Source organism: Podarcis melisellensis, assembly GCF_964234715.1.
Source record: "Podarcis melisellensis genome assembly, chromosome: 9".
In the NCBI taxonomy this organism is placed as follows: domain Eukaryota; kingdom Metazoa; phylum Chordata; class Lepidosauria; order Squamata; family Lacertidae; genus Podarcis; species Podarcis melisellensis.
This window is the reverse complement of record NC_138541.1, coordinates 11,790,743-11,802,339: the sequence shown is the minus strand read 5'-3', so window position 1 is coordinate 11,802,339 and position 11,597 is coordinate 11,790,743. Positions and strand designations below refer to the sequence as shown.

Sequence of the window (11,597 nt, the reverse complement as noted above, 5' to 3'; positions counted from 1 at the left end):
TGCTCAACTTTTGTATACTTTCCAGGGGCAAAAAAAAAGGCACACTCCTCTCAGCTCCTCATGTCCCAGGGTCAGGGGAAGTGAGTGGGGCTTAGAGTCTTGTGGGCACCAGGGCAAGACCCCAAGGTCGCCACTGTGCCCACGGGCAACCACAATGGCAACCCTGAAGAGAGTTTATTGCAGAGGTGCGATTGGAGGCCTTTTGCAGAAGCAGATATAGTCAGGCTGGAGTAACCGATGTTTTTTCGCCACCCCTGTAAAAAAACAAAAGCGCGCCTGCTTTTGGCAAATCTGAACGCGCGCCGTGAAACCACACGGTCTGCTCGGTTCTGAAAAAAAAAAAGTCCTTTCCCGAAGCAAGACGAGGCGCAGACAGGATCCGGCCACGCTGGCCAAGCCCACTCTCGGCCTCTTGGAAGGGGGCTGAGGAAAAGACCCCGGAAAAGACGCTGGCTTTGGGGAGAACCTCTTCTTCCCCTTCTTCTCCTCTGGCAATCATCAATCACAGAAAATTAGTCACAACAACATCTGCCTCGCGCCATAAAAGGTCAAGGAAAGGGATTGCAAAAACACGCACACAGAGAGAGAGAAAATAGGAGACGCAGCAGCAGAAGGGAGAGAGGGAGGACAGAACCCAGAAAGGAAAGACGTCCAGGCGCGCGCGCGCAAAGTTTTCTCTCCGCGGATCTCCACTCTCGGTCGCCTTTCGGGTTGCCATTGGTAGTTCGGCGTGGCAATCAGTGCTTTGGAGCGGGGAAGGAAGCAACAAGCGGCGGCCGAGGAGGCTTGGCAGAGCCGGAGGGGAGGCGCGCCTGCCCTGCAAAGAGCGCACGGGGGCTCCGTTTGCTCTGCAGCCGCCCCTCTCTCTCTCTCTCTGCAGCCTCTATTGTTTGTCCAGCGGGACTCCAGGGTGGGAGACTTCTCCTCCTCTCGGGATTTGTGCAGAGTTTGCTGCAACTCCCCTTTGTCCTCGGCGCGCTCTCGGCTCTCCGCCCTGTCCAGCCCTCTCTCCTCCAGGACGCGCTCTCTCTCTCTCTCCCCCCGCTTCTGCAAGCCGGGAGACTTCGGCGGTTTGCAAAGAGGGGGAAGAAGGAGGCATGGGGGGCCGGAGGAGGCTGAGCGAGGCCGGGCTGCGGGCCGGGCCGGGCTGGTGCAGGAGCTGGTCCTCGGATCCGCTGGGCCAGGCGGCGCCGGCTTGGCTCGCGCTGCTAGTGCCGTTGTTGCTGTTGCCGCTGGCGGCTCACGGCCAGGAGGAGCCTTCGTGCAAAGGAGCCTACGACCTGTACTTCGTCCTGGACAAGTGAGTGAAGGGGCAGAAGCTTACCTGCGTGGGAGGGAGGGAGGGATGAGGGGGAGGAGGAGGAGAGGGATCTCCCCCCCCTCCGCCTGCTGACGGCCACCAAACTCCCCCAACCGCATCGCGAAACCTCCCTTAACTTGGAGAGAGCCGCCTTTGGCAGTGTCGCCAACGGCACGTTGAACAGAAAGCCACCACCGTCGCATCAGAGAGGTTCTGGGGCTCAAGCCGGTTTGGGATCCCACTGGCACCCCAAAGTCTACAGCTGGGCTTTACACTGCTCAGGAATGAAGGAAATGCCCTTTGTGTATGCTCAAAGGATCTCTTTTTTGGGGGGTGGGGAGGGTTGTTAAAAACCTGGGGTTGTCATCAGCTAAGGCCTACTCACAGTAGACTCATTGAAACTTTTTTTTTAAAAAAATCCTTCCAGTAGCACTTTAGAGACCAACTAAGTTTGTTATTGGTATGAGCTTTCTTGTGCATGCACACTTCTTCAGATACCCTGCATGCACACAAAAGCTCATACCAATAACAAACTTAGTTGGTCTCTAAGGTGCTACAGGAATATTTTGTTTTGTTTTGTTTTGACTACGGCAGACCAACACGGCTACCTACCTGTAACTAGACTCATTGAAATTAGCGAACCTAAGTTAGTCATGTTTACTAACTGCATTGCTCTAAGTGGGGTAACATGAATATATAAAAATGGGGTTCCAGGGTGAAGCCCCATTGAGACTTCATGAAACCTAGAAAAGTTACCCTTGTTCCTTCCTAGTTCCTTTCCTCAGGAGGAATAAGCAACAGGCAAATAAACATGACTTATAATGATGATTTTTTAAAAAGCGCTGATAACACAATACAGATATCAATATATGTTAGTTAAAACTTTGATAGCCACTTTTTTTTTGAAACACACACACAGCGCAGAAAAAAGACAGACTAAACACACACACACACCACTGAATTCACCTGAAAGATAGAGGAATAGGAAGTGCCAAATGAATATTTCTAGGGAGGGTAGTCTGCAGTAGAATCCCCATTACAGAAAAGGCCCTGTTCCAATTTGCCACCTTTCTAACCTCTGAACATGGAAGTCTTCAGGTTATGCTGTTAAGAAAATAACAGGGAACCTATGACTCTTCAGATGTTGATCTCCCATCAGGACCTGTGATCTGGGATGATGGGAGGTGTAGACCAGCATCATCAGGGATTCCCCAACCCTGACTTCCGGAATGGGCATGGTCATATTGGAGAAGATGAGTGTTTGGAAACCATGATACTAAGCTCTCCAGAGTTTTATATGTTGGAACCTGCATTTGAATTGCATTTGGAATGCTAAGAAGCCAGTACAGATTTTTCTATTTTCTTTTTAACACGGTCAAAAAATTCCAATCTGGCTTCTGCTTGGAGTTCCTCAACATTCTTCAGAGATATCTTCACACAATGCATTGCAGAAGTCTAGCTTGGATGCTGTCCATGCATGGATAAACATGACAAGGTTATCTGTGTCTAAGGTGGGGTGCAGCTGGCACATCAGCGGAAGCTGATGAATAGTGTTTCATGCCACATGCTACCTCTTGAGGTTGCAACTTCAGGACTGGAGTCTTGTAAGGAGAGTGCAGTCTCTGAACCACAGTGGGTGAACTGGAGTCCTTGGCCTTAGAGGGTGGAATTGATATAGTGAGCATGATGGAAACTTTGGGGTGGAAAGTGTTAGTGGGATACAGATGTGTCTAGGTATCAACTTCTATAGGAATGATAGGGAAGGATATACTGGAGGTGTTGCTGCTCTGAATGCCAAAGAGGGCGTTGAGTCCAGCAAGCCCCAAAGCAGTGTTCACAATTAGCCAGGCGCCAGGCACATTTTGTATCTGGCTTTTGACACCAGAGCCAGTGTGGTGTAGTGGTTAAAAGCGGTAGACTCGTAATCTGGTGAACTGGGTTCGCTTCCCCGCTCCTCCACATGTAGCTGCTGGGTGACCTTGGGCTAGTCACACTTCTTTGAAGTCTCTCAGCCCCATTCACATCACAGAGTGTTTGTTGTGGGGGAGGAAGGGAAAGGAGAATGTTAGCCGCTTTGAGACTCCTTCGGGTAGTGATAAAGCGGGATATGAAATCCAAACTCCTCCTCCTCCACTTGCGACCAGGTGAGGATGCCTGGGTACCAGGATGGGGCTTGACATTTCCACCACCTGGAAGTGCATGCCTGGGGATCATTGGATCTGGACTGTTTTCACACAATGATACCCCATCACGTAGAATTCTAAAACAGTGGTTCCTCGGTTTAAGAACAGGCCTGTTAACGAACTATTCGGTATACGAATCCCGCAAAACCGGAAGTAGTGTTCTGGTTAGCAAACTTTATCTCAGTCTACGAATGGAAGCCGGCAGCGGTGGAAGGGCACCGGCAGCGGGAGGCCTCATTAGGGAAAGCACGCCTCGGTTTAAGAATGGCTTTGGTTTAAGAACGGACTTCTGGAACGGATTAAGTTGTAAACTGAGGTACCACTGTAGTTATATTTTATCTGCACAATCGGATTGAATTTCTGGAACCCAAATGCTTTTTCTGTGCAGCCTGAACAGGAGCAGCCACCATTAAGAAAAAGAGGTTGGAATAGGCCAATATATATGTGGACCGTCCTGATCAAGGGACTTTTCTTCTTTAAGTTCTCAAAGCTCTTAACCTACCTCAAGGTTGTCATCTGAACTAGCCAGATGTTTAACTGAGAATCAACCACAATCAGTCCATCATTTGAAAAATAAGACTTTAGAGCTGTCTTGCCCCCAAATGGCAACTGGACGTTCCATTTTGGTGACTGCAACCTTGGTTTAATGAGCCATTTGGCGCCTTGCTGATATATCTGAGTTTCTATCACTGCCCCAAAGGGGCAGACTCCTTCAGAGAATCACTGTGCATGGTCATATGGGGACCCAAGAGTAATTTAGTTCTGGAGACATGCTATCATGCTCCCTGCTCAAGGCGATCTTGAGATGAAGAATGAAATTGAGGAAGTGCCCAAAAGAGGAAATGTTGTAATGGGTGATGTCAGCTACCCTCACATAGACTACGTTTGTATTCCAGTCATAACAAAGAAGCGGTGGCTGACCAGGAACGAGACCGTGGGCCTGTAGCAGATACCTCAGTGAAGATGTCAATTGAGTGTACAGTGGCTGTGGAAAGGCAAATTCCATGCTAGGGATCATTAGGAAAATAAATCGCCTGATAACATACACTGGTACCTCAGGTTAAGTACTTAATTCGTTCCAGAGGTCCGTACTTAACCTGAAACTGTTCTTAACCTGAAGCACCACTTTAGCTAATGGGGCCTCCTGCTGCTGCCGCACCGCCAGAGCATGATTTCTGTTCTCATCCTGAAGCAAAGTTCTTAACCCGAGGTAATATTTCTGGGTTAGCGGAGTCTGTAACCTGAAGCATATGTAACCTGAAGCATATGTAACCCAAGGTACCACTGTAATGTCTTATGGTGTGACGGCATTTGGAATACAGTTGTACCTTGGTTGTCGAATGCCTTGGTACTCGTATGTTTTGGCTCCTGAACAACTGAAATCTGGAAGTGAGTGTTCCAGTTTCCGAACTTTTTTTGGAAGCCAAACATCCAATGCAGCTTCTGCTATTGTTTCTGGCGCACCTGTGTAATCGGAAGCCACACCTCCATTTCTGAACATTTCATAAGTCAAATGGACTTCCAGAACACATTCTGTTCGAAAACCAAGGTACGACTGTACTGTGTCCCCTTCTGGTTGCTTCACCTCAGAAAGGATCTTGTAGAGTTGGGAAAAGTTTGAAAAAGGCATCCAAAATGACCAAGGGTGTAGAGTGACTCTTCTTTGAGGAAAGGCTACAACACTTGGGATGTTTTAGTTTACAGAAAGGGCAAGTTAGACATATGACATATGTTAGGGATGGCTTGGAGAAAGCGGATAGAGAAAAGCTTTTCTCCCTCTCTTGTAACACTGGAGCTGGTGGAGATCCAGTGAAGCTGGATCACAATCAACACCCTACCCCATCCTGGCTAATCACAATCTGAGGAAAACTCAGAGGAAAACAATTTTGAATTGTTGGAGAGCAGTGTGGCACATTTTGAGATGGGAAGCAAAGGGTTAAGCTCGCTGCTTTGTTGTCCTGTGGGTGTCCCTTGGTCTGTTTGCCAAAGAAAGCGCAACTGTGTGACCAGCATCATGTCTCCTTTGGTCCTCAGAGGCCTAATTCATTCAGATTTCTGTATTTAGTTAAAGGTAAAGGGACCCCTGACCTTTAGGTCCAGTTGTGACCGACTCTGGGGTTGTGCGCTCATCTCGCTCTATAGGCCGAGGGAGCTGGCGTTTGTCTGCAGACAGATTATGGGTCATGTGGCCAGCATGACTAAGCCGCTTCTGGTGAACCAGAGCAGCACACGGAAATACCGTTTACCTTACCGCCAGAGCGGTACCTATTTATCTACTTGTACTTTGACGTGCTTTTGAACTGCTAGGTTGGCAGGAGCAGGGACCGAACAATGGGAGCTCACCCCGTGGCAGGGATTCGAACTGCTGACCTTCTGATTGGCAAGTCCTAGGCTCTGTGGTTTAATCCACAGCGCCACCCGCGTCCCTCTGTATTTAGTAGCAATCCTTTATTGGAGGACAGAGTCTCCTGCATTCACCTGAGATGTACTGTCTTCTCCCTAACTTGATCAGCAGCAGTGTCCCTTGGAGACATGCTATGGTAGTGCAGCTGATCTGCATGAGCCCAGAAGCGCATGGATCAAGCAGTTCAAATAAATGAGCATGAGGGACTCTCACCATCCAGCTGCCCTAGTGGCCGACAGGCCCATCTACTTGCTCTGAGTGGAGAAGCAGCAGCAAGCACTAAACAAACAAGTCATCCTATCCATTGTATTGCAACTTTTGTTGCTGTTTTTTGTAATAATGTTATGTAAACCACTTTGTGAGGTCTCCTTGGAAAGCAGTATATAAATGCTGTAAGATGCAACTACCAGCACAACAAACAATAAATTGAAATTGAAATACTTTATTGTCACTTGTACAACTTGTATACAGTGAGATTACACGAGGACCCCCCACGCAGCTCTCTTAGTCTTAATTCCCCTCGTTTACTGATGCACACCCACCAAACCCAAAAGTCAGTTGCCCTGTTGTTATCTTTTCATTCAGCAGCCTAACAGCCCATGGATAGAAACTGTTCTTTACCCTGTTGGTGTGACTAATCATGCTTCTATATCTATATCCTGAGGGCAGGAGATCAAGAAAGTGCCGGCCAGGGTGTGAATCATCCCTGAAAATTTTCCTCACTCTACTGAGGCAACATTCTTCCGCAGTGTCATCCAGTGGATTCACGGGACAGCCCATAATATCTTGTGCTGTATTCACCACCCTCTGTAGGCACTTCCTATCAGATGATGTCAAACCAGCATGTCACACCGTGATGCAGTATGAAAGGACACTTTCTATTGTTGATCGGTAGAAGGAGATCATCAAATGTTAATTGACATTGTTTTTTCGCAATACTCTGAGGAGATGGAGTCTCTGTTGGGCTTTCTTAAACACCTGGGTTGTATTGATTTTCCAAGTAAGGTCTTCACTGAGATAAACTCCTAGGAATTTAAAGGAAGAGACTCTCTCCACACAGCCCTCCCCTGTGTACAGTGGGGCTGGTTCTCTCTGTTCAGAGTTGCAGCCACTGAGTGCCAGACCTGAAGGGCTCAATCTGTTTTGCATGCAGAAGGCCCAGTCCTGGGTTCAATTCCCAGCATCTCCAAGGAGGGTTGGGAAAGACCCCTTCTTGAAATTCTGGAGCGTAGTTGACAGTCAGCATTGACAGTATTGAGCTGCATGGTCCGGTGGTTTAACTCTGTACAGTTGTACTTTGGTTTACAAACTTAATTCATTCTGGAAATAAAAAACCTTAAACCAAAGTGTTCTTAAACCAAAGCGTGCTTTCCCATAGCAGCGGGGGACTCAACTTACAAATGGAACACATTCAACAGGAAGCGGAACATGTTCTGCTTCCAAGGCAAAGTTCACAAACCAAAACACCTACTTCCGGGTTTGCAGTGTTCTTAATCCAAGTTGTTCATAAACTAAGCTGATCTTAAACCAAGGTATAATAACCTGTGTTCTGAATGGACTGTTAGTTGTGTCAGTTTTGGAAGACAAAAGAGTTTTGGGTGGTACAGTGCTTTCCACACTGGTGTTTCTGCTGTCCAAGTGATGTGTGTTGTAGAAGGGGTATGTTCTGGTGTGCAATCAGTTTACACAAGTGCTGGGCAGGCCTCCTGAGCTACATTGTGGCTGTCATGAGTTGAACATGCACCTTAGGAGAAACACAGCCGACTCCTGCTGCTGTACATTGCAGACAACCACTGGTAGTTTTAGGAAGCTTGTTCGTTGGAGAAACACCATTAATGATGTTCTCACTGAGGGACCCCAGAGAAACTCTCGACGAACCCTCAGTAAATAGTTCAAAAGCCTCTGCCTTTGTGCGTGGCGGGTTTTTGTGGTTCCAAAGGCTGCTGAAGTAAAATTGATGCGAAGTTTTGTACACTTATGTGAGAGAAGGAAGTTGTGGGATATGTAGACGTTGTTGCTGGCATCTGTGTGGTACCATAATCAGTTTGTGGAGAATGGGATGCGAGGTTCGCCCATCCTTGGTTGCTGAAGCACAAAGACGCTTTTGAGGCTGTTGGTAGTGGCAGTTCTTTTGACCTTGGTGTTTGGTGTTACGTGGTAAATAAACAGAGGAAGAAGGGTTTTGTGGCTTGCCCTTGGAGAGGGGGTTCTGTTCCCACAGGTCAAATGCGGAAGCTGCTGGAGGGGATGTACCATGACTTGTGACGGTGTCACACAAATAGGACAATTTCTTGAGAGGCTTTCAAAAGAAAAGCACTAGTGCTCTGAGCTGGGAGGCTATTCTAAAGCAAGAAATGGTCTACAGTGGTACCTCAGGTTACATACGCTTCAGGTTACAGACTCCGCTAACCCAGAAATAGTACCTCGGGTTAAGAACTCTGCTTCAGGATGAGAACAGAAATCGTGCTCCGGCGGCATGGCAGCAGGAGGCCCCATTAGCTAAAGTAGTGTTTCAGGTTAAGAACAATTTCATGTTAAGAACGGATCTCTGGAACGAATTAAGTACTTAACCCGAGGTACCACTGTACCTCGCATTTTCCTGCATTTTCCTGAAATGGGAATATATCTGCTGTGGAAGTCCCTCCTCACAGAGATGTATTTGACACCTCCATTATGTAGTTTTCACTACATGCTGAGAGATGCAACTTTTTACCCTGGCTATTGACTATATTGACTGTTGGCTATATTTTAGGAACCACCCTGCTCTCTTGACTGTAATTTGTTTCGATTGATTTCAATACAGTGGTACCTCGGGTTAAGAACTTAATTCGTTTCGGAGCTCTGTTCTTAACCTGAAACTGTTCTTAACCTGAGGTACCACTTTAGCTCCCACTGCCACCATGCCGCCAGTGCATGATTTCTGTTCTCATCCTGAAGCAAAGTTCTTCACCCGAGGTAATATTTCTGGGTTAGCGGAGTCTGTAACCTGAAGCGTCTGTAACCTGACGTGTCTGTAACCCGAGGTACCACTGTATTGTATTTTTTAAATTGTGGCAACACACCGTAGAACTGCATGGTGAAGGGGAGGTTAAGAAATCTAATCATCATCATTATTATCAGCAACAACAACAATAATAACAATAATAGGAAATACTATATCCCTGTTGTCAGAAAGCTATGCCAGTGTCGAAAATATATCAGAAACATAGGAAACATACATTAATGTAGGCCAGAAGTTTTCAAGATTATGCATAGCATGGAGAAAGTGGATAGAGAAAAGTTGTTCTCCCTCCCTCATATCACTGGAACATGTGGGCATCCACTGAAGCTGAATGTTAAAAAGTACTTTTTTGTGTAAAGGGACCCCTGACCATTAGGTCCAGTCGCAGACCACTCTGGAGTTGTGGTGCTCATCTCGCTTTATTGGCCGAGGGAGCCGGCATACAGCTTCCGGGTCATGTGGCCAGCATGACTAAGCCACTTCTGGTGAATCAGAGCAGCTTAAGGAAATGCCGTTTACCTTCCCGCCGGAGTGGTACCTATTTATCTACTTGCTCTTTGATGTGCTTTCGAACTGCTAGGTTGGCAGGAGCTGGGACTGAACAACGGGAGCTCACCCCATCGCGGGGATTCGAACCACTGACCTTCTGATCAGCAAGTCGTAGGCTCTGTGGTTTAACCCACAGTGCCACCCGTGTCCACTTTTTCATGTAGCACATCGTTAATCTGTGGAACTCACTCCTGCAGGAGGTAGTTGTAACCACCCACTAAGATGGCCTTAAAAGAGGATTGGACAAGTTTATGGAAGATAAGACTATCAATGGCTACTATATAAGGCGAACCTCCCTAATTCGCACTGTCCGAAACAACATGCAAACCTTTATACAATCATCCTTCAAAATTTGCACCTCTCCAAATTTTGCAATGCAGTTCTCCAGCCAACTAATGTGTAAAAAACCACGCATACTAATGCAGCGTGTGCATATATTCATGAAAGAGCGTAGAAAATTGCATTATATTTGGGAAAGCTGCTTGCAGAAATTTGTGTAGTCAGAGAAATTAACACTAAAATTCTGATGGATTTTCACGAGGACTTTTGTTGTTGTTGTTAAAAAATTGCGAACTGGTATGGAAATGTGGAAAACTGAAATCAAGAGAGGAAAAATGAGAAATGGAGAGAATCAAAAATTGACAGATTTGCCCATCCCTAGATTTCATGCAATTATTTAAAGCCAGATGGATTATTTCCTTTGACGCCCTTCATGATTTCCTGCTCATTTTCTTTCTTCTTTACAGGTCACACAGCGTCAAGAACCACTGGTCGGAAATTGTTAACTTTGTGAGGCTGCTGACGGACAGATTTGTGAGGTGGGCTGCTCTTCTTATGGTTTCTAGGTTTAGTTTTGAAATGAACGATTGCAAAACAAATGCTTTGATGTGTAATCTTCGGTTGGAAACCATTCTCAAAAGAATTAGGCACAGACATGCTTTTCGTTCACATAAGGCGCCTTATGACAACATCACATTCTCTCAATATATTCGGAATGCAGTGCAGTGCTGATAAAAATACATCGTAAAGAGTTCTGAAATTCCTACTTGTTTTTGTTTCATACGGTTTTTGAATCACATAAAACTCACGTGCAGAATCTTTTTAAGCCTGAAGCGCACATTCCCTTGTGGGCAATCTTCCAGTGTTGGGAAGTAAAAAGTCTTGTTTATGTATGGTAGGCTATGTTAAAGCAGAAATTTCTACAAGCACGTCTTTCAGTTCATGCAAGTAAGAGGAATTATCACAGTTCAAGGATGTATACCAGCCAGGCAAACACGCTGAAGCATAGGATGGAACAGGTTCAGTGAGAAGGGTGGCATGAGAAAAGGGGTGGCCTGTTGTTGACTTGTGAAAGACAGCTGGGAATTCATCACACCTCAGCCTGTGGGATGTATCAGCAGAGGATTCAGAGCCCCAGCAGAGTCTTCAGAGATTTCCTGCTCCCCGCAGAACAGCTTCTTCCAGAGCCCCCAGTTAAGGGGAAAACTCCTCTCCCACACAGATCAAAGTAACAAAGTGTGTGTTGTTGATATTGAGACAATGTGGACACTGGAGTCAAAGTAGTAGTAATAATAATAGTAGTAGTAATAATAATTTATTTATGAGTTTCCGCCACTCTGGGCGGCTTCCAATCGAGTTTTAAAAACAATACAGCATTAGATATTAAAAACTTCCCTAAATAGGGCTGCCTTCAGATGTATTTTAAAGATAAGATAACTGCTTATTTCCTTCACATCTGAAGGGAGGGCGTTCCACAGGGTGGGCGCCACTACTGAGAAGGCCCTCTGTCTGGTTCGCTGTAACCTCATGTCTCACAATGAGGGAACCGCCAGAAGGCCCTCGTTGCTGGACCTCAGTGTCCGGGCAGAACGATGGGGGGGGGAGCGCACCTTTAGGTATACAGGACCGAGGCCGTTTAGGGCTTTAAAGGTCAGCGCCAACACTTTGAATTGTGCTCAGAAACATACTGGGAGCCAATGCAGATCTCTCAGGACCAGTGTTATATGGTCTCGGCAGCCACTCCCAGTCACCAGTCTAGCTGCCACATTCTGGATTTATTGCAGTTTCCGGGTCACCTTCAAAGGTAGACCCACGTAGAGCGCATTGCAGTAGTCCAAGCGGGAGATAACTAGAGCATGCACCACTCTGGCGAGACAGTCC

The 11,597-nt window shown here is 46.7% G+C and overlaps 1 protein-coding gene across 1 annotated transcript in view; it reads left to right on the top strand.

The window, feature by feature from the left end:
• The first annotated feature begins 221 nt into the window (after positions 1-221).
• Positions 222-11,597, top strand: part of ANTXR2 (ANTXR cell adhesion molecule 2) — a 157,683-nt gene continuing 146,307 nt past the window's right edge. Inside the window, exons 1-2 of the mRNA XM_081925103.1 lie at positions 222-1,300; positions 10,184-10,255. Of these exons, the coding sequence (XP_081781229.1) occupies positions 1,098-1,300; positions 10,184-10,255 (275 nt within the window). The 5' untranslated portion in view covers positions 222-1,097. The remainder of the gene's footprint in view (positions 1,301-10,183; positions 10,256-11,597) is intronic.